The sequence below is a fragment of the Chroicocephalus ridibundus genome, chromosome 1, assembly GCF_963924245.1.
Source record: "Chroicocephalus ridibundus chromosome 1, bChrRid1.1, whole genome shotgun sequence".
NCBI classification, from domain to species: Eukaryota; Metazoa; Chordata; class Aves; order Charadriiformes; family Laridae; genus Chroicocephalus; species Chroicocephalus ridibundus.
This window is the reverse complement of record NC_086284.1, coordinates 130,661,045-130,683,297: the sequence shown is the minus strand read 5'-3', so window position 1 is coordinate 130,683,297 and position 22,253 is coordinate 130,661,045. Positions and strand designations below refer to the sequence as shown.

The following is a 22,253-nucleotide window of genomic DNA, read 5'->3' as shown; positions in this document are numbered from 1 at the left end:
TGAACTGCAGCAACTATACTGGGAATACTCTCCTGGTACTGCTGCAGTCCATTCCTCCACCCACAGTGAATTCCATCTAAAAGAAAGCGGGCTTAACTTGGTGAGTGATTGTCTTTTTAAAAGCAAGGTTTTTTTTCATAGCAGCACATTGATTTCTACTTCCAATGAGGGAGGGTTCAGAGGAGTTTCAGGATGAGCCAGTATTGGATAAGCCCTGCTTTTATATAGGAATGTGGCAAAAAGAGGAGAAAAAAAATAAGAATTTCTTCTTAAAAAGACTACGTAATGGCAAAATAGAGATGTTTAAGGGGAAGCTAAAGTGTAGACAGACTGAACTTGCAGGCCCTCAAATCATTGTTCTACAAATGGATTTGCTCCTCCGGCAGGCCAGACAACTGTGCTCTCAGATCACCTCCTGCTAGTTTCAAGGAAGGTGTACGCTCAAGCATGTGCCAGATTGCTAAAACATATGTGCTATAACACAATGAATAATCTGGCTCACTATAAAGAAAGCTTTAAAGGCTGCCATAGAAGTGCAATACACTGATGCGCTCGAGATCTAATGCCACTTTCTGATACTATTTCCTTTGGATTTACGTGGAATAGTTACTGATTCTGTTGCCCTGAAGGTAGCACTCTGAAGAAGGTTTACTGCAGGGTGTGTTCATCAGAGCGTACATTTGGTAGAATTTAGCTAACTCTAACTCTTAAGTGTATGGAGTCCCCTCCACCCCATGCAGCAATAGCAGAAGAGAGTGCGAGCCATGTCTCTTCCTGACATCCGATGTCTCCTGTCGCTAGAATATTGTGGCAAATTTCACCTGATCATGTTTGAAGCAGCTCTTGTACTTTATCACCTACAGCTCTAGCTCTTCCGCCAGCATACACTTCAGTTTTTGTCTGGGTCTATCTCTGCATTCCAGGCAAGCCCACTGTAGCTATTCACAGATTTTGAAGATTTTTTTTCCCCTCTGTTGCTTGGGAGTGCTTTGTTCAGTAGCTGCTGTTGCATTTAAGCCCAGTACATATTTTCTTCCTTCACGGTACCTCTGTATGTCCAGAATCCTAAGCCATCTCCAGGTCTTCTCTCTCTGTTCTCGTTTCTGAGACAGGCTAACCTGTGTGTGTCAGTGCCCGAGCTGCAGGCTTCATTGACTAAAATTACATCACCTGCTTTGGTAGGCTTGCAGAAGCAGGGCTAAGGAGAGGGGAGCTGATTTGAGATAGATTATGCAGAATTGCCAGCTGCTGAATAGATACTGTTGTTGTGACAAATACATGAATTAGGAAGCAAAAGGTTCGCACAATTCAGAGGCCACAAAATGTGTTTGCAGGGTTTGTGTTGTCATTCACAAAGCAACAAAAAAAAGCAATGAAGTAAGTGCCTTTGTTCTCAAGTCAGAGAAGTACACTGCGGCAAGGACCACTTCAGACTCTATTGTGATACAATTGCTTTTCTTAGGTTATATCCACTTTCTGTGGGTGACTGGTTTAGTCACGGTCTTCTGGGTGTGCTGGTCAGTAGAAACATCCCCATTAAGAATAGCCATTTATTCATGATACTCAATGTAACACACAGGTTTCCAGGGCCTTCCCCTCTGTATTTTGACAGATACTATTCCATTTTGGCTAAAGAGAAGCATCCTTTACAACTACAAGATTATCTACTTAAAACATGATGCCACTACAGCCAACACTAAAACCTTATTTTTGCTTCTAGCTCTCAACCAATTGGGTGGGAGAAAGCACAGAAAAGCATATAATCTTTCTTCCGCATATGGCACATATTTAAGGAATCTGCCTGTTAAAGACTTCTGCAGTTTTTAGAAATTGCCATATAATAGACAATTCACAGTCATGTTACTTAAAGACTTTCCCCAGTTTGTTTTTGAAGGTGCAATGGGCTGATTCTTTTCATGTAGTTTTATTGTTGCAGATACACCAAATTTACACCAGGTCTGCATTCAGGCCACCATTTTAAAAGACTAAAGCTCATGAGAAACTGGTGGAAAAGGGTCAGAGCACTTAACTTTCTACCAGCAGAGTGCAAAAGAGGAATCTCAGAGAACTGAGACAATGCTTGGCACTGCATCTTTCCTTTCAGTGAGCTAGAGTGAGGAGGCTGAACCAGTTCACAGAGAATAGTTACTGGACTCCTTACCTTTTTCTCTCATAGCCATTTTCTCAGCTTCTGGAATCAGGAAACTATAAACCAGCTCTGCCACAATCTCTTCTGACTGTAGGCGAGTTCGACTACATAACAGATGCAGAGTGGTATTAGTATTTTAATTTTCTTTCCATATCATAGAATCATAGAATCATAGAATTGTTAGGGTTGGAAGGAACCTTAAAGATCATCTAGTTCCAACCCCCCTGCCATGGGCAGGGACACCTCCAGCTAGATCAGGTTGCTCAGAGCCCCATCCAGCCTGGCCTTGAACACTTCCAGGGATGGGGCTTCTACCACCTCTCTGGGCAACCTGTTCCAGTGTCTCACCACCCTCATGGTGAAGAACTTCTTCCTAATGTCTGGTCTGAATCGTCCCATCTCTAGTTTTAATCCATTCCTTCTAGTCCTACCATTACCCGATATCCTAAAAAGTCCCTCACCAGCTTTCTTGTAGGCCCCCTTAAGATACTGGTAGGCCACTATAAGGTCTCCTCGGAGCCTTCTTTTCTCCTGACTGAACAAGTCCAACTCTCTCAGTCTGTCCTGATAGGAGAGGTGCTCCAGCCCTCTGATCATCCTCATGGCCCTTCTCTGGACACGTTCCAGCACGTCCATATCTTTCTTGTAGTAGGGGCTCCAGAATTGGATGTAGTACTCCAGGTGGGGTCTCACGAGAGTGGAGTAGAGGGAGAGAATCACCTCCCTCAACCTGCTGGACACGCTTCTCCTGATGCAGCCCAGGATACGAGTGGCTTTCTGGGCTGCTAGTGCACACTGATGGCTCACGTTGAGCCTCTTGTCCACCAGCACCCCCAAGTCCTTTTCTTCAGGGCTGCTCTCAAGCCAATCACTGCCCAGCCTATATCGGTGCTTGGGATTGCCCCAACCCAGATGGAGGACCTTGCACTTGGTCTTGTTGAACTTCATGAGGCTGGCATGGGCCCACCTCTCCAGCCTGTCAAGGTCCCTTCGGATGGCATCCCTTGTCTCCAGCGTGTCAGCCGCCCCACACAGCTTGGTGTTGTCCGCAAACTTGCTGAGGGTGCACTCAATGCCACTGTCCATGTCGCTGATGAAGATGTTAAACAAGATCGGTCCCAGTACTGATCCATGAGGGACTCCACTTGTCTCTGGCCTCCACTTGGACATGGACCCACTGACAGCCACTCTTTGGGTGTGGCCGTCAAGCCAGTTCTTTATCCACTGAATTGTCAGTCCATCAAAGCCGTATTTTATCAGCTTGAGACCAGGATGTCATGCGGGACAGTGTCAAAGGCTTTGTTCAGGTCCAGGTAAATGATGTCAGTTGCTCTCCCCTTGTCTATTGATGTTGTGACCTTCTCATAGAAGGCCACCAGGTTTGTCAGGCACAATTTGCCCTTGGTGAAGCCGTGTTGATTGTACCCAATCACCTCTTCGTTATTCTTCTGCCTCAGCAGTGCCTCCAGGAGGATCTGCTCTATAATCTTACCAGGCACGGAGGTGAGACTGACTGGCCTGTACTTCCCTGGTTCCTCCTTCTTTCCCTTTTAGAAAATGGGGATTATGTTTCCCCTTTCCAGTCAGTGGGGACTTCACCAGACTGCCATGACTTTTGGAATATAATAGACAGCAGTTTAGCAACCTCATCTGCCAGTTCCTTCAGTACCCGTGGGTGTACCCCATCAGGTCCCATGGACTTGTTCACTTTCAGGTTCATCAGATGGTCACAAACCTGGTCTTCCCTTACAATGGGAAGTTCTGTCCAACCCCTGCCATTGTCTTCTGTGACTTCAGGAGTGTGGCTGGAGCCCTTGCCAGTGAAGACTGAGGAAAAGAAGTCGTTGAGAATCTCGGCCTTCTCCATATCACTTGTCACCAGCTCCCCCGTTTCCTTTCTGAGGGGGCCCACACCCTCCCTAGTCTTCTTCTTACCATTAATGTACCTATAGAAATTTTTGCTGTTTCCCTTGATCTCCTTGGCTAGATTTAATTCTAACTGAGCTTTAGCTTTTCTCACCAGGTCTCTTGCTGTTCGGACAGCTTCCTTATATGCCCCCCATTCTAGCTGTCCTTTCTTCCACTCCTTATAAAGTTTCTTTTTGTGTGACAGTGCGTCCAGGAGCTCCCTGTTCATCCAGGCAGGTCTCACAGCATTCTTTCCTGCCTTCCTCTTTGTCGGTATAGCTTGCTCCTGGACACGGAGAAGGTGATCCTTGAATACTGACCAGCTGTCCTGGGCCCCCCTTCCCTCTAGAGCTTTTTCCCACGGCACTTTGGCCAGCAGATCCCTGAAGCGATCAAAGTCTCCGTGCTTAAAGTCCAGGGTCGTAAGCTTGGAATATATCCTCCTAGTTGCCCTGAGGATCTTAAATTCTATTGCTATCAATCACCTCTGCAAACACAAGACTCCCTTGTAAATATTCTCACTGTTTTTAAGGGAGTGTATTGTCAAGGCAGCAATTGTCAGCTGTGTCTCTTTTTATCCTACAAACAGGTGACAGCATGACTATTCCCCTTTGCACTGTGTTGCCAATTGCCAATGTGTTCAATACTGCATTGGAAAGTAATATTTCCAGGGAGAAGATCACCCTAGACTCCTTAGCCTTGAAGGTATTTAGAAGCCTAGTTCTCACTGATGACAAACTGAGTTAGACACGCAGATGCCCCTGAAGATTTGTGTCTTTGTCAGTTTAGTCTTTGGCCCATTGCTGAGTTTGCTAAATTCTTCCCTTTTGTGACTCTGCATTTGGCTGGTCCCCATGCTCTTTTCCATGCCAGTGTTTGGTGGGTTCCCAATTGGCCCTGGGGCTGCATGCATTATCTACGCTTCATTCTCCCCAAGGATTTCAACATTCTGGTTGTATTCATCTAGTTACAAAATACACAGCTGCTGTACCATAGGAGAGTCACTGTGTCATTGGGATTTTTATGGCTCAATTCCAAAAAAAGAGCATAGAAACTGAACTGGAGGTTTGGCAGGTCCTAAAAAGTATTCACTGCTGATGCCCCAGCCAAACACAAGACTGTGGTGTTCTCAACAACTTACTCTACTCAAAGTGCCTTGTCAGGCAGCCATCAATATGACTGACCCCCATGGAAATTGGCAATTTTTTAAAGAACAGCCACCCCAGAATGAAAGGCTTCTGTATAGCTTTATCTTTTAGCATCTCTTTCAAACGGATTTTCTGTAGTAGTGTAAATAAATGAAAAGACCAGTATGAATGGGTATTGCTTTAGGCAGTTCCCAGATTCACTTAAAGTTCAGTCACAGCATCACATTGGCATGGAGAAGTCTAAAAAGGGTAATTCACAGATCCCACAAGTGATTTGCAAAGGGACTCTGGCACATGCTGTATAGAAATAAGGCTCTGATGGGTTTATATGCGTGTACCAGGTAGTAACAGTGTGGTTCCCATACAGCAGTCACACTAAGGAAGTGATCATGAACAGTATCGCTCTGCCCTTCCCATGTCTTCAATCATACACGTAACCACAGATGCAGATGGTCAGGTAGGTTCTAAACTGCTGTAGACAGCCTCTAATGTGCCATTTAATAACGTACCGACTTTCCATTTCGTAAGCAATGTCATTGATTTCTACAGCCATTCTCTGAATCTCTTCCCTGGCTTGTTCTTCAGCTGTGTTCTCCATGCTACTCAGGATGATGTCTTCCAAGTAGGAGTCAATAGTGCTCTGGTGCATTTTCACCACCTGGAACAAAACACCAAGATGCTGTTCCCCTGCCTATTGCTCTACCATGAGCACGGTGGAAGCAGATTTCCAAAGAAGCATTAACAACAGATTTTCACCAGATTCTTAATTTCAGGCAGGCCAGCCTGAAATTTGATTTCAGAGGTGCTTTCTGGGAAGAATAACGTGTAAAAAATTATTTTCTAATAATTCTTTCTGAGAACTAATTGAACAGAAACAAGTGCAGGAAAGAACCAGTAGTGGAACAAAAACTTAGCCGCAGATCCAATTGTGCTACAGCAGGTTAGTTCTGTGAATGCAATGGCAGTTGTTTCCTCAGTTCTCATGGTCCCCTGAGCAACAACTGCCAAATAGTAATCATCAGTATTGACTTCAGTAAATTAATCAGCTTTTTTCATTCAAGCAAATCCCAAAGGATAAGGTTCCATCAAGCCAGTCAAAGTAACATGAATAAAACCAAGATCAAATTATTGGTTTCCTTGTAATGGTTGTAGAGCAGAGATTCTAGAAATGGGTGTTATCCTTTTGCTAGTCTGCAGGGCATAAGCTTATGGCACTTTGACCCTCCTTGCCTCCCACTCAGAGATGCAGAAAAGATAAAAGGAGAAGCTAAAATAAAAATAAACATGATGCCAGACTCTCTTGGTATTAACCTCCCACAAAGTTTGAAAATTATTGGTTTAGTCAATTAGGCTCCCACTCATTCCTTTCAACTGGGAGAAATATGCTTCATGCAGTCAGGAGCTAGGGAATAGGTATAGGACTATAGAATGGTTATGGAATATGGTAATTCAGGACTTTTGTTTCTGGATTTCAAGGTTATGTTATCCATTATCATTACTTCAAAGCAATTTTTGTACCTCTTGTTATTTGCAGTCCACTTCTAGGGGGCAAAATCTTTCCAAAACCTTGCTTAATGGCACCCTTCCTGGGAGTGCAACTAATAGTTTGGCTGGACAGACCAAGTGCTGACAAAACATTACTCCTAAAGATGATCTAGGTACATCTGTTCTCCACAGGTGTTTGTTGTGGAAATTTAGAAACCTACATCCGTTCATGATATTCCTAGCAGGACTGTCTGTAGGGGTATTCAGATCATCCTTAGTTGTATGGGCATGACTCTTTTAGGAAGGAATCACCTTGTCTTCACTAGGCCTTCCCCCTCAATTTCAAAACTAGCCATCAACAAAGTCAAAGTTGAAGCACCTCCCTTCCATCTAGACCTTCCCACAAGGAGGCTATTCCTACAAACCATCCACAGTCCCACCAGTCTCCCTCTCTTGCCTGTTTGAAAATCTCATCTTCTTCCTGACGCCGTCTCTCTTCCACCTGACGCTGTCCGCTCTCCTCTGCTTCCCGCATCCGCCTCTGCCTCTCAGCCAGCATGACAAAAGCATGGATCTTCCGTTCTTCTTGCAGCCTCACTAGCTCTTTGGACAGGAAATCAAGCATGTTCGCCAGTACCCTTCCTTCTTCCTTGGCCAAATGGTTTTCCACTGATGACAGCTTTAAAAAAAAAATGCAAAGAATTATATTACAAACCCCAGGAATGTCTTTCAAAGTCCCAGGACTACCACAGGCATGTGAAACAGCTCTGCAAGATCCACTCATTCTTCTTGGTTTACATGCACTGGCCTGTATTCTGCATAATGTAATGTTCCTGTATATAGGCTCTGATGGCATAAAGAGGCTAAAAGATGGCAAAACTAGTCAGGGTGGGAATAGTCCCGATACTGTCACACTAGGACAAGCAGCCCCTATACTCGGGTGGGTGGGAGGAGATAAAGCACTAGACACGCTGTATTCCAGTTATTATGAACTGTTTTTGTGGCTGTGAGTATAACTAGAATAATTGCTGAGGCCATCTGCTTGTTACTGGGGAATGCTCCACTGCCCAGACCAAGAAAGGGGAGTATAAAAGTGATGATGAAATTACTTCAGCTGCATACTCTCCATCTTCCTGTGCTAAGCTTAGCTACACCGGAACAGAAAAATAGCATCAAAATTTGCAAATGAAGTTTCTTTCTAGCATTTGGAAAGTAACCCCTCAATCTTTACGAGTAGGAAGCTTGAGTAAAGGTTTAGGAAACTGTGCAATTCTGAATACAGACACATTTCTGTCCTCTCCTATGGATACACAATATTTGTTACAGTTCAAAGCCACCTCAGTGAAATGGTATGTCTTTGGCTGGCCATTCATGATGCGACCAAAGTGATTCAGCTTGCTGAGATAATACAGCAACGATGAGTCCCTACAGTTTTAGGTATTGTGTTCTTACCTAAAACTGTACAAATTACTAACTTCTAACAAATTCAAATCAACAGTAATTATATTGAGTTTGCAGAAGTGCAAACGAGACCTCAAAATTCCAGGTAATAGAAAATGAGGAAGTCAGTGACAGAGCCGAGACTAGATTCCAGGTGTCCAGTGTTACTGTGCCATTCACTCCTTGTTTGAAGCACATTATGTTTTATGGGTTGGGTATGTGTGACTGCACTTTGGAAAGGGACAAGATCTAAGGTAAGTTCATTATCTCCACTAGGGACTAAGAAGCCACAGTCCTTGGCAGGAGGGAATGTCTGGAACTGGCTGGGATACTGTGGTGGAATAAATAGGCAATAACAGAGTAGACCTGAATGTAAAACTCAAAATGGAGCTGAAATATCCCAGACAATTAGTAATAAATTAGTTTTCTTATACTGCTGTGCCATTTGCTCATGCAGTGTTTCAAAGAAAGTGAGATTGTCAGTGTTGCACACATCCAGAGGTAATAGCGGTTAGCCCATGGGTGTTTCAGATGGAGGACAGCAGTGCAGTAACTGCACCAGCCCCCAGGGACGGATAACATCGAATTAACATGTTGCTTCCTCTTTGTTGCTCCATGTGCTGTGCCTAAAACTAGTATGAAATGGAGGGAAACAAGCAAGCAACGCTCTTAGCTTAGACTTTCGTTATATACGAGGTTGGAAATTTTCAACCACCCATCTTTGGCCATTTTATCTCGAGCTTCTGTCCTCTTTCTGCAGGAAGCATGTCTTGAAAAAATGCCTCATTTTATACTGGAAAGGTCAAAAACATGAAAAAAAATTGTGACCACCAAAACCTAAAGAACTGTGAGTCATCAGTGACTTTCTAAAATAGCCACACACATAGAAAACTCCTGCACATGCATTCCAGAATGTTTAAAGTCCACAGTGTTTGAAGACCTGAGCCTTGTACTGTGTGCATTCAGAGACATAGTAAAAAAAATTGCTAGAGTAGAGGAGGCAGATACCAGCAGAGGGGGATAGTGGCTCTCCCAAAAGGAAATTCTGGGATCAGAGGTCAGCATCTTTACCATTTGCCCTCTCTCCTTCTCTCTGAATGGCATTATGGTGTCTGAACAGCTGTCTCCTTCGCTCTCACCTGGGATTCCAGAAGAGAAGGAGCATTTCAAGTTCCTAATGCCTAAGGCTTTTATATTTCTCTTAACTCCTCAGTAGAAAAATTCTATATTCCTGCGTTCCACACCTGGGCTCCCTTTGTATGAGGGAGCATCTGGAAATTATAAACAGTAAAACACAGTTAACTCAGTTCATTTTTTACTGAGATCTGAGGGGAAATTTTGTTGCTGCCCACCCAGCAGGAAGCAGTGGTCTGGCTTCCTCTCCACCAGGCCAGCTGGCCAGTGGATGCTGTTATCATAATCTGGAACCTGCAGAATTGCCTCACAGCTGGTCACTGAAAAAACAGGAGAGCAGTAAAAAATATATGAAAATCTGCAGGAATGGGGGAGATTCTGTATATCTGAAATGCAGACAAAATTTCTTTATGATCCATTTTAGACCAGCATGTGCTATTTGATTCACTTTGCTCTGGAAGGTTGTGTCCCTGCAAAGAAATAGGATGGGAATTTGCATCTCCAGCTCTCACTAGATCCTTGGCAGACTATAGAGACCAAAATTTCTCTGCTCTCCATAACAGTGGCAACTACAACAACGCGAAACCATTACTACGGTCCTAGAAGTCTCGAGCCCAGCAAGATTTACAAAGTAAGTCTGCTTTGGCTTTTTTTGTGATGCTTTATGCCTGAGGAGGAGCCTGAGAAAGTGCCAAGCCAGAAAAGGAACAGGAAAATGACAGTGCAGTAGCACACATTCAGTAAAACATCTGACAGATGTGAGTGACAAGCACGTATTGTGATGTCAGGTCACAGCACTAGTCAAATGGATTGAAACGTGGGAAAACTGAGGTTCATCTGACAGTGCAGTTTGTTCAAAGCCCTGTAAATATAAATAAGTGCTCTGTCTGCAAACAAAGCAAGTGCAGCCTGGGTAGCAGCTGCGGGAAGGGCGCCTCAGTCTGTTTCTGAGATTCCCCAGAGTCCCCACAGCAGTGAAAGCAATTTTAGCCCCTCAGGCATTCAATGCTTGGCCTGTGCTAGGAGAGCATTTTTCTTACTTGGGATGCTTTCTGTGCTGTGGACAATAGAAAACATAAAGAAATTAAATGAGAGAGTATTGGTGGTCCTGCAAGAGCAGAGTGCCTGGTCAAGACAGTGTCGTGAATCAGCCTTCCCATCTATACAGTCAAACCTTGTGCATTTGCAAGTCGTGCTGTTGCTCTAGGGCCAGTGTCATTTGCTCCTCTGCCTTCAAAAGCAGCTGTCTGTCCTCCTGGAGTGTGAGAGTGGTGGTGTGCAGCTCTCGAATCAGTTCCAGCCGCTTCTCCTTCCCTTCAAACATCTTTAAAATAAAGTTAAACAACCAAGCATATTAAATGGAGAATATAGATCAACATGTTTTGCCAGCAGAGCACACCTTTTTTCTCCATGTTGCAGGGTCAGCTCTTTCCAAGACCTAGTAACAAATTTGTGGCCACATTTGGGCAAACACTATTGCTTTCAGGTAAATCTTACCTAAACCCTCCTGCATAGAAGATGAAAGTTGAAACCTTCTGCTGTGGAGTATAGATGATCCCTTGCTACTTTATTATAAAATAATTTATTTTCTTCATTCTGTTTGGCCTCACCCAGAACTCAAACCACAGGAATGTGGAACAGCAACACCAATGTCAAGTGAAAAGGGCAATAGCCTTCTGGATATCTTGTTATATCAACCTCAATGTCAAAGCTTCCCAGTGTGAGCAGTGCCCCTTTTCCTCAGTCCAGGGTTAGATGTCTCCTGTTTCAACATCTACTGTTCTCTGACCTTTGTTTTTAGCGAGTCCGGCAACAGCTCAAAGCAATAAATTGGTGGGGAGATTGCTGAAACTGCTGCTGTCCCTATTATCGGGTTATGTGGCCCAGCCCTTCCCTGACACTGTCTTATTATTTTCATTCCCCCTGTCTTCCAACAGGACGTCCAACAGCCACAAAGGATCACTCAACCCTACTCACATCATTCTCCAACTGAGTCATATATTTCTGATCTAGTAGTAGCTGGAAGGAGATTCCTAAAATGATGGGACATTTCACGATGTGAAAGTCAACAGTCTTGCAATGGCAGAATCCTTCTCACAGATGACCACAGAACTGGAGAAGGCTTGGGAAGACTATTCCACCTCAAGCCACTTTCACAGTACTGCATTGTTTGCTAAAGCTCAGGTCACGGTCCCATATGGGAACACTTCACAAACATTAGTTAGTGCAAGAGAGAATATCAATTATATTCTCAGCAGGCATGAAAACAAAACCTTCTGGATGGGTCTGATCAAAAGTGATAGACCTGCTTAATATAAAGCCCACGAGGCATGGTTACTCAATTAATTTTTACCTAGACCCATTTCCGCTCCACTGAAAGCAGAATGATGGGTCCTGCACTTGCTGGAAAGCATGGTGGTATGCTTGAGCTGCTCCTCATCTAAGGTTCAGCTCACCATCACAGGAAACTGGAAAGATGGTATGAAATACAAGCTGCCCTGCTGGGATGTGGGAGGTTTCCTGTTCCTGGGATCTTGGCATAATCAAGGCAAAATGTACTCATGGTTCAGAGCTAGTCTAGAATTTTCCATTTGAGTAATCCTGCTAGAAAGCATCTAAATATACAGCTGGGTGTAGGGGATGTCAGGAACGGGGAGACACTCACAGACATGTGTAGGAACATAGAAGTTTCTGTAAGAAATTTGGGCTGGAGAGCAAAGATTTCAGCCTTGAAGGACTCCAGATAACATACAGGAGGATATGCTCCAGAAGCCTCATTACCCTAGATTAGTGCTGTGGAAGAAAGATTGCAAACACACTTTCAATCATTCCCACCATCATTCTGAAGGGAGACATAAACAAAGAGACACTGGATACCATGTTCTGAATAGCCCTGCCTCGGATCAACTTCTGCAGACAGATCACTGCCAGTTCTGTTTCCTCTTCGTCCTGCCAAAACACAACAAATATCCACAAAATAATTAATTATTTTTTTGGAGACTGACATTTCAATAGATTATCCGTCTAACTATTGAAAAGTCTAACTCATATCCAGCTTTTTCTCAATTGTTTCTGAACATTCTTCTAATTTCTAGGGAAAGGAAGGTGAGTCGGAATAATTCACACTTCCATGTTTTACAAGAGATGGGGGAGAACGGCTGTATAATTAGATTCTAGTTGAGATTTTAGAGGGTCTTTAGAGACGAGTACCTAATGATAAGGAGATGTTGATAGAGAAAATTACTGTATGCATTAGAAGTACTATTTGTAGCTTGACTGAATCTAAGTTTGCAAAATGAGCATCAGCTACATTAATTTAACAGGTCAAGACACTAAGGGGATAGAATTATTATTGAAGGAGATGCAAGAGAGCTGGTAAGCATAACTAAAGGGACTAAATTAAAAGGCAACATATACAATTTTTCTTTTGATATTTATTCCAGTGGTGACCTTTATCAGAGTAACTCAGTAAATTTAAGACTCAGAAAGTGATAGTTTGGAAGTAAAATTAATTACATTATATTGTGATTTGTCTCTTTGAGAACTTTACTGGCCTAGCATTGTGTGACTGATACCAACTTGGAAGAATGATGGAGCATAATGGAAAAGGGGACATGACCGTAGGAGGAAAAAAAATTCAAAAAGCCTTATTTTAAATGAAGGAAGCACAACTGGCAGCATTTTTTCTTGCTGAGAGGTCTTCTAGTCTGGAGTTGACAGTAGCAGAAGGAAAAATCCCATTGGGTGCCTGAGAAAGATAAAAAGCAACCTAAAAATTGCAATGAAGCTTTTTTAATAAAGAGCCTGTGAGGTCTGCATTGAAATGCGGTATTTTAGAAGTGCCAGAAAAACAGAGAAGAGTGTGGGATGAGAGATGTGGTGTGGGCTTAAATCTCAGTATCTGTTTTTTCCTAGGTGTTGAAGATTAAGTTTTCCAAACGCAAAAGGAAGCTTTCCCACCTTCCACGCCACCGCCCAGGAGAAGCAAAGCAGAACTAGCCAAAGGACTGCCTTATGATTTGGTATGTTCTTTTTTCTGGAAAGAATGGATGAAGTTCCAGTCCAGTCAGAGAGCTAAACCGTAGCTTATCACCTGGCTACAGTGTGCCCTTCAGAACAGAGTTTTGGAAATGGACATGGCACGTATACTGGACAGATAAGCCAAACTTCTTGGTTTCATGTAAACTAAGATTTGGCTTAGATTTTTGTGGGTTACATTTTCCTGTATTTCTGTTCTTCAGTGCTGCAAATGATGGCTTAGCAAGGGTAATCATCAACTTCTCCATCTGCCTGCTACAGACCAGCAGGAAAGAATGAGGCAAGATGGAAAGCTTATCATGCCCTGCAGGAAAAAAAAAAAAAAAGGAATTAAGGATATAGAAGGATCTAGGAGCAGGCTGAAAACTAGAGGGGGCTGGGAAAAAGTGATAAACCAGTGAAGGAATTCAGAGGCGCTCTGGGAGCTTGTTGTGACCAATAAGTTCGTAAGAAATGACTAGGGGAGAGGAGCTGAGGAGGCATGCAGTAGTGCCTCCATTGTCTCCACTTTCTTTTATATGCCTTGTGGTCAATGCCACCTGCCTGTCACTCTGGCATGCTTTCCTTTTGAGATCCTCAACTCTAGCGGGAAGAGGCTGGTGCACTTAGCAGTGGGTACTTGTATCTGTATGGCAGGAAGAGAAGCATTAGCAACAGAGAAGAGCTTTGCTTTCAGTGCTCCTTCCAGCCAGCTGGTAGGAGAAACCTAACGTGGATTCTGCAAGGCAAGAGATGTTAGTGCTGCTCTTCAGTGGCTGAAGTGTCCTGATTTTACAGATGGAGCTTCACGGGAGAGCTCCAGTCTCTTATGCGTTCACATATAAAGATACTTGAAAATAAAACAAATGTTGACAGAATTCATTTAGGTGGTATTCTATTATATTGGAACTCTTAAAAAAACTATAGTCTGTGAACACGCTCAAGAATGACTGCAACTGGGGCATAAATCTTTCTGATTTCTTTCCATGTTACCTGGAAGTACTTAAAAATTGCTAAACTGATAAATCTAAATAGCGTTAATCTACCACTGCAATACAATATCTAATACCCAAGAGTTAGTAAAGCTGTGGAAAGCTCTACCCAAGGAGATATTCTTGTTTCAGTCATCTTAAAATAGACTGTATAAAACATAGGACATCATACTGCACAAAGAAAGACAGCATGGATGATCTAGTAAGTCTTTCTCTCTCTCACTTTCATGGTTGTGTGACTTTCTTAAATTCACAAGTTTAAATGGTAATTGCATCTGATTCTTACTACATCATGAAAATGGTGTTAATAAGCAGACAAAGTGATCCACTGGGGCAACCACCTCTTAAGCATGTCACTTTAAGAAAGGAAAAGAATTTGCAGCTTGCCTAAAAAGTTGTTTTTTCCTACAGCATATCACATCCCCCATGACACATCATTATTGCTATTTCACTCTCTCCAGACGAATCATCTTCTGTGAACTGGAGCATGCTCATCAAAGACTGCATCCTGCATGATGACAAGAGCTTCACTCCAGCAAATTAATGAAGGGCATGCTCAGTGCTAAGCACCCGAAGTCTCACTGACTTCAATGGGACTAAACTTAATTGCTCTGCTGGATTACGATAGTGTTGTCAGATCAAAAGGTTGCAAGACTAATAATAATAATAGTAATAATCATCATCATCTGCCTTTTTGTTCCCCAAGAAAAAGGGAGTAACATGTATACTAATTTATGTCTTTATAAAATAAAGTTTAGTTAAGGACTTGGCCAACAGGTACTGTAAAAGATTTTCAATTCTTCAGCTGCTAGTATCTTTACAGAATAGAGAGAGAGATTAAGAGAGTCTTAAGAAATAGTGATGGCTATTTCTAACATGGATACACACAAAAAAGATAAAGCTCACTTCTTTTCTTCTCTGGGCATTCCTTTAACAACCATGTAGTAAACAATCAGGGATCAACAGGAAAAAAAAGTTCTAAACCCAGCCCACTTACAATTGATGGTTTTTCCAGGATTGGAGTGGGTGGCCGAGGAACAGGCTTTTCTACTTTTTCAAGAAAACGGAGGGGCCTCTTTGGCTCCTTGACTTTATTCTTCTTTTCCAGTAGTGCCTGGAATAGACATACAATTTGATGAGATCTGGGCTAGTGTTAAAGAAGAGTCTGGGAAGGCCCTCCCGCAGAGTTGCAAGGTTCAGATTGGACCACCTTGCTTTCTAAACTGCTTCCCAGAGAGAAGTCCAGGTGAGGCTGGATCCAATCTTAGCCTCTGACTGGGAAGAAGAGTTCAGACATTAGGTTCTGTCACAGAGTTGGTTTAATACAGCTCGAGCTGGCTGCTTCCAAGAAGAGCCACATAAGCTGTTCGTGCACCTGTTCACGCAAAAGTGCATGTCTTTTGTCCAATCAAACTGTTCAATGCTTACGTGTCCTCTTCAGTGACTGGAGTTTTGGTGCAGGCGCTTTTACCTCCTTACACAGTTTCATGATCTTTGTCCTATCTGCACCTGGCTCTCATCCGTCTTCTGCTGCCTCCAGGAAGAATGGTCCCTTTCTTCATTTCCAAAAATTATAGTTCCCTTTCCTTTGATCATACAAGACTTCTAGCCATTCTTCTTGGACTAAAAAGGAGTTCAGCCTAAGTTCACTATGTTGCTAGGTTACAGCTTGCGACCTAAGGAAGGCTTCACCAATCTAGCTACTTATGCTAAGCAAAACTTCAGTTTCCAACAGCTAGACAGAAAAACACTATAAGGCCAGTCCTCTAGATGCTGACTGTTGCTGAGCACACTGACTACAGGGAGCTGAAAGTATTTTGCACTTTGCAGGCTTGTGGCTTCTATTTCCTACCGCACTGAAAAACTGAATACGGTCAGTAGATTAGACTATTGGTTGGTCAGAAGACATTGATGGGAACTTCAAAATCATGTGTAAGATGGAAGCTGGAGCTATTTTACTATATTTACAAGTAGGAGTAATTTTACTATATTTGTAAATAAGCCATCAGCAATTAAATAGGATGAGTCACCTAAAATTAATCTAAAATTGGTGTGAACTTAACCTCTAATATAACACATTCTAAAGTAAAAGCATGTTTCAGATTTATTTATTTTTTTAATTTTAAAATAGGAATCTCATTGAAACAATTAAACAGTGACCCATATGCAAGCAGAGGCAGGTGTTTGTGTTACTATCCTTACGCAATGACAAAAACATTAATTGTTTTCCTGTAAGAGAGAGGTAAGATTCTTTCAAAACATGAAAAAATGGGTAGGGATATCACAATTTAATTACAGTTTACATATCCTTACAGAATGGTTATAACTCTTTGCCTTTACCTATAGGTATAATGCTTGTTACTGTGGGTTAGAAATGTTATGTGGTCAGGACATTTTATGAAAAGGGGTCACTTGAAGAGCGTATTGTCACTGTTCTTTGGCCCTTCCTCAGTGAAACGTCTTTGTGCGATATGCTGTTACTGTGCAGGGTTGAACTGAATGACCCAGGACCCCTTTCTTGCAAAATATGTTTTGAAACTCTTCTCTGCCCATCTGCAACAGCCCAGCAGCCCACTGGCCTACAGCAACTGCACAAATGGACTAAGGGCGAAAGGGAAATTAACTTGCCTGATAACTTCCTTCTACCAAGAAAATCCACAAGCCCATTAAGAGTGGCTTTTATCTTTCTCATAGCGGTTTGGTGGCAGATGCCAAACCTTGTCAGGCAAAGCAGGCTAGGAGTGGGAATGCACCACGGCCTCAACTCTTTCAAGACATTTTCAAACTATTTAGAGAGCCGAAGTCCTGCCAACTTCCCATCGCAAGCTACTTAGAACAAGATATTCAGATAACCATTTCAACTGTACAGCAACGCTTGCCTACTGTAGGACATCACACTTTGACTCGCAAAGAAAAGGGAAGAGAGTATGTACATTTAAAGCACCTTCCAAATTATAATCCTACTACTGAATCTACAGTCTTTATTACTGAAAGAACAGACATATTCCAGCAAGGAAAAATGTGCCTTTTTCTTTTCTCACTTGCTCTTTTTCAAATGTTCAAATACAGTATTTCACTAGTGAGGGAAACCAAAGAAAAACTTAAGAAAAAAATCCCATGCTGAATTTCTCTCTCCAGTAACAGGAAACTGACGGCACTTGCACAGAATGTAATTCTGAAATTAATGAAGTTTTGAAACTCCAGTGGTCATTGTACAAAACTCTTCTTGCATATTGGATCCGATCTTTCAGGCCAGGATAATTAATTGCTCCAGAAAAGGAAAGAGATTTCTATGTGGAGGGCATAAAATGCTTTATTATTGAAAACTTCTGAAATGGACCGTGTTAATAATGCAAGAATCAAAGCCTATAAACTGCTTATAAGCCACGTGAAATGGTTATAGCTCAAAAATATTGAGAGATTTTCTGAACTGTTTCTTGTATTTGATGACCTTAGAGCTCTCTGGCTTGAAGATTGTAACAGTCCTTGCTATGATTTATAAGGTGTTCTGCACGATGCGGGGGGCAGGGAATTGAAAGAAAAAAGCTGCTGTAATTGTGATTCTTTTGAAAACAATGGCTCCTATGTTTATTAGTACAATGTTGCATTCATAAGATTTTTTTCTAATAAAACCTTAGCCTCAAAAAATGTTTCTTGCTAGCCAGAATAAAAAAATACAACCAGAATAACAACTTTTAAAGACAGAAAAATCTATGAGCACTTCTGACAAGAGGGAATTCTTATTAATGTAGATTTCAGAAATATTGCAGTTCCCAGAAGTGGTTTTACATTTTCATGTCAGCCCAGTCTAGTGCCTGCTTTGCTATCTTTACTAAATCGAAAATGCTTACTATTTGATTTGTCTAATCTGAGGGTTTAAGTTATTTTAACACTTTAATGAAAGAAAAGAAAATACGTTTTCTGCATTAACTGGTTCTACCTAACTTAACAAGTTACCGTTTTTCGAAATCGGGAGACCAGGGCCCAAGAATCGATGTGAAATCCTTTCTTTAAAAAGAAAAAAGTGCTACATTTCTGAACAATGTACTTCAAATGTTACTGCCTGCATATCACACTGTAATTTTTCTGAGATAGACTACCTTACTTTTTTCAGGTAGTAGGTTCAGAGTCACGGTATAATCTGGTTAGACTGGACAGTGAAGGACTACCCCATTCATCTCCTTTTCATTTTCCTGCCAAATGCAGTGAACAGCAAATGGCACCCATGCTTTTGGCCATACACTAGCTTCTTTGCTAGATTCTGATAGAAGCAGAACTCTTGGCAGGATAGTGGCTTGAGAAACAACTCTCCGTTCAAAGAAATCATTCTTTAGATTCCTTCTGTATCTTCTCTGTGATCCTCTCCTTTTCACGAGACACTAGGTATATGTTATTTTCGTGTACAGCACAGAGTATGCAGTCATGTTTCTCTTTCTACCTTTTTACCTGCGAGTGAAGAAGGTGAGGTCATCAAGGATGGAATGACTACCTACTTTGCAATGCAGCATGGCTGCTGCACCTTGGTTGATCAAGACTGGCATAAGAGCTCTTAGAGCTTGTCTCAGCATGAGCCAACTAACACTGTGTTGGAGATCTGTTCTTGGTGAAACTGCTTGAACAGGTTTTCCTACGCTCTGAAGTTGGCAGCGATCTTCTCCAGAGACATTCTTGCCCCCCCCTACTTCTCTACCTCCTTCCAGCAACTGCATAAAGGAAAACAGACGTGATGAGAGTTGCACTTAATGCTGAGGTGAAAGATTCTTTCTCTGACATCATCTCGATCTGGCACTTTGAAACTACCTGACACTTCACCCCTCTTGAGTCACCAGAGGATACAGGGTCAGCCTAAAGTCAGACATTGTTCTGCACTGGGATTTCTTCTAGCAGCTCCTCTGTTCCTTGGTGTATTCAGTTACCTAGTTGCATTTCTTTCCTATAGTAATTAGCTGTATCAGTATGCTATCTCCTTAATGCCTTGGATTTTAACACAAGGCTGTCTATATAATGGCTCCCTCACATTCCTCAGAGCACTGTCATCTGCACTGGCTAGGAACTAGCTTTCCTTGTCCTTTTACAGATATAGCTTAAGATACAGATCGCTGTTTTTACTGTAAAACCTGGGTCACTGCTGTTTCTGCCATGTTCTCGTTTTAGAGAATCACTCAAAGAATACTGAGTGTGCATAATACTCCTGCAAAAGGCTTCAGGATGGTCCTCAAAAAGTCCGCTTCTAAAATCACTTATTTTTGGCTTAATTTCAAAGCTGGAAGAAACTGTTCTTGTTCTCAAGAGGACATGGGTCCTTTTTGTAGTTCCTTGGATAATTGCTTACCCCTTCTTAGAAGCTTTAAACTTAGGAAAACCCTCCATACGGCAAACCAAGAGGAACACAATGAGGAGGACCCGTCCATCTTGCCACTTTCTTGGCCAGAGAAGCAAGCCTTGGGAAATTCCTTTATTAAAATTAAATAATTCTGAATCCAAAATCTAGCATTCCTCCTCTGTTTGCCAGCTCCTTCCACAGATTATCCAGGGAAAATGAAAGAAACTCATTCTAGAGCTAGATCACTGTGTAGTCTCTGAATTTTCTACAGTCTGCTTTATTTCTAGGATTATGGGAGAAAATTTATAGATTAAGTGTGCTAGGACTGCACCAAAAAGAGGCTTTTGAAGAGAAAATTGGTTTAGCTGCTCAGCTATAGAAATAATGCAAAGCAACACAGTGCCCTTCTAAGATGATCCCTAATTGCCTGCTTTAAACCTCTTTCGTACTGTGTTGTTGGCACAATTGGGACTGCTTATGCCAAGTGGTCAGACAGCTGTCCTCTCAAGTGCTAAATTCCGGTAACTCAAGCACTCTGCACCCTTTACTGCCCTGTTCTTGACAGCTCCAGTAGCTTATGAGCTGGACCCATCAGAGAGGCTCTGCTAAGCCAGAACATGCTATAGCCACCAAACGTAAGAAGCAAAAGCCTCTGATGGGAGAAGTGACCAGTAACAGCACCACAGAGCTCAAGCACTAATTAGGGCAGTAATTTCTTGTTGCTCTGAACAGAATGTTTAAATCTAATGGTGGCTGAGGCAGCCTGCGTGTTTCACAGTGTCATTACTTTCTGCTTGTCTGGACCAACTAGTCTCGTGTCTACTTCTGTATATCTAAAAGCAGCAGTTAAATTTTGCGTAGTGGATTTATCGTCTTTGCCTGCAAAGGAAATGCTTTGTGATCCTAAAAGAAAATACATATTGCCTTTTTGTGGTGGGTAAATGAGTATTAGTTATGTTAGCCCCTCAGTTGGTATCAATCAATGTAGAGCAAGTGATCTACATCGGTTTAAGAAAGAAAATATGTAGAATTGTCTGCTTTTGTTCTGCATTCCATCCCCCTTTGGCCACCATTTTTTCTATGAATAGAGACATTATTGTGTGAGCAACCAGCATTAGGGCGTACTTCTCTGTGACTACAGTTTAGACACTCCACTGTAGTCTTTCAAACCATGAGAACTATTTTGAACAAAGGGAATACAATTGCTATAATTGGAATTCAGCTCTGAAAGCTTGGGCTAATGTTCTGCTGCCTATGAGAACCGTGTTATGATCCAGATTATACATAGTCACTACTTGAATTTTATGCAAAAAGCACACAAACTCAAACCCTGCTGTGTCTTCTCTGAAACCATAGTGAATTGATGTCCTTAGTTCTTCAACAATTCATGTAGCAGTCAAGTTTTTCTGTGAAAATTTTCCTTCTGAATAATAATCAGATGCAATGTTTCATCTTTTGTAAGATCCAGTGGAATTTAAATTTGAGATAATATGACTGATTTTTCAGAACAAGATTTCAATTTAAAATTCATTAGCACAAAGTTACTGTCTGCATTGAGAGTATGATTAAATTACACTAAAACAAGAAAGCTATATACATAATTTCCAATTATGAAATATTTCTTCACTAAATAAAGCATACGTGAAAGTTGCCAAGCTTTACAAATGAAATTCAATATTTTTCAGAGATACAGCAGCCAGCCAAGAATAGGCCTGATTTTAAAAAAGATAACCCTCAACAGCATCACAAGAAGCGTACTTAAAAGTACATGCAATTTACAAATATTGTGATTGTAGATGTAAATGAGGCACTTCTTTCCTCAGTGGTTAATTGCATATGTGGACACCTCATCTGCATGAACAGTTGTGATAAATTAAGATATGCAAAACACTATTAGCATGTTTGCAAATCAGATTCTTTTGTTAGGGAACAACAGTGATGTGCATCCACCGTTCTGATCCAATTTTATGAGTGGGGTCATTTTAATAATGCTTTGCTGCAGGTGTTTTTACAATATGTACTTAAAATGTACATTTTTTAAAATGCACAGAATTTTTAGAATATGAATTCAGATTTGATTTATTTATTAGTTTGACAGTGTAACCAGTAGGCTTGCCACTTGTGCATTATAAAAGCAAGGGAGAAATGAGAATGAATAAGTGGCGGGAGAGAATTTCTAACTGACGTAATACGTTCTGATCCAAATACCTGATCTGTAGGAAGACAGAAGTATCTATGCTTCTTTTTTATAGGGTTGAATCAGAAGCATGGGTATTAGGGTGAGAGAGTACTGACAGGCTGGGTTCCAGAGCAGTACTGGTCATGACTACAACAGGCTGAATGTTTGATTCATTCTGTCCTTGAAGATGTCTTTCAGAAAATATGAATTTAGCACAGGAAATTAGGAGAAAGCTTACACATGTGTCTTCACAATCGCATTTCTGAGCAGTTCAAATCTAAGAGGAACTGACAGGCTGCTGGATGCAGCTCCATACCTGGTGAACTTGTGCCAGCTCCACCTCTAGCCTTGCTGATCTTTTAATAAATCCAGTCTTAGTGGTAGTATACTTCGGTTTTGGAGCTTTAATCTCGACCTGGGTGACAGAATCTGGGAGAGAGGCTTCTAGTTCACACAGTCCTAAGAAATACAAACAGTG

At 41.8% G+C, this 22,253-nt stretch overlaps 1 protein-coding gene across 8 annotated transcripts in view; it reads right to left on the bottom strand.

Moving 5' to 3' along the window:
• Window positions 1-22,253, bottom strand: part of CFAP91 (cilia and flagella associated protein 91) — a 34,631-nt gene that overhangs the window by 1,835 nt on the left and 10,543 nt on the right. For 5 of the 8 annotated variants that reach the window (XM_063351851.1, XM_063351833.1, XM_063351842.1 and 2 more), the window contains 7 exons: window positions 22,092-22,234; window positions 15,271-15,387; window positions 12,142-12,213; window positions 10,439-10,588; window positions 7,148-7,369; window positions 5,715-5,863; window positions 2,162-2,253 (listed from right to left, as the gene is read on the bottom strand). In XM_063351851.1, coding sequence (XP_063207921.1) covers window positions 2,162-2,253; window positions 5,715-5,863; window positions 7,148-7,369; window positions 10,439-10,588; window positions 12,142-12,213; window positions 15,271-15,387; window positions 22,092-22,234 — 945 coding nt within the window. Of the gene's footprint in view, window positions 1-2,161; window positions 2,254-3,782; window positions 3,977-5,714; window positions 5,864-7,147; window positions 7,370-10,438; window positions 10,589-12,141; window positions 12,214-15,270; window positions 15,388-22,091; window positions 22,235-22,253 lie in introns of those variants that run through there. The other 3 variants (XM_063351890.1, XM_063351881.1, XM_063351861.1) reach the window with 3 other exon arrangements.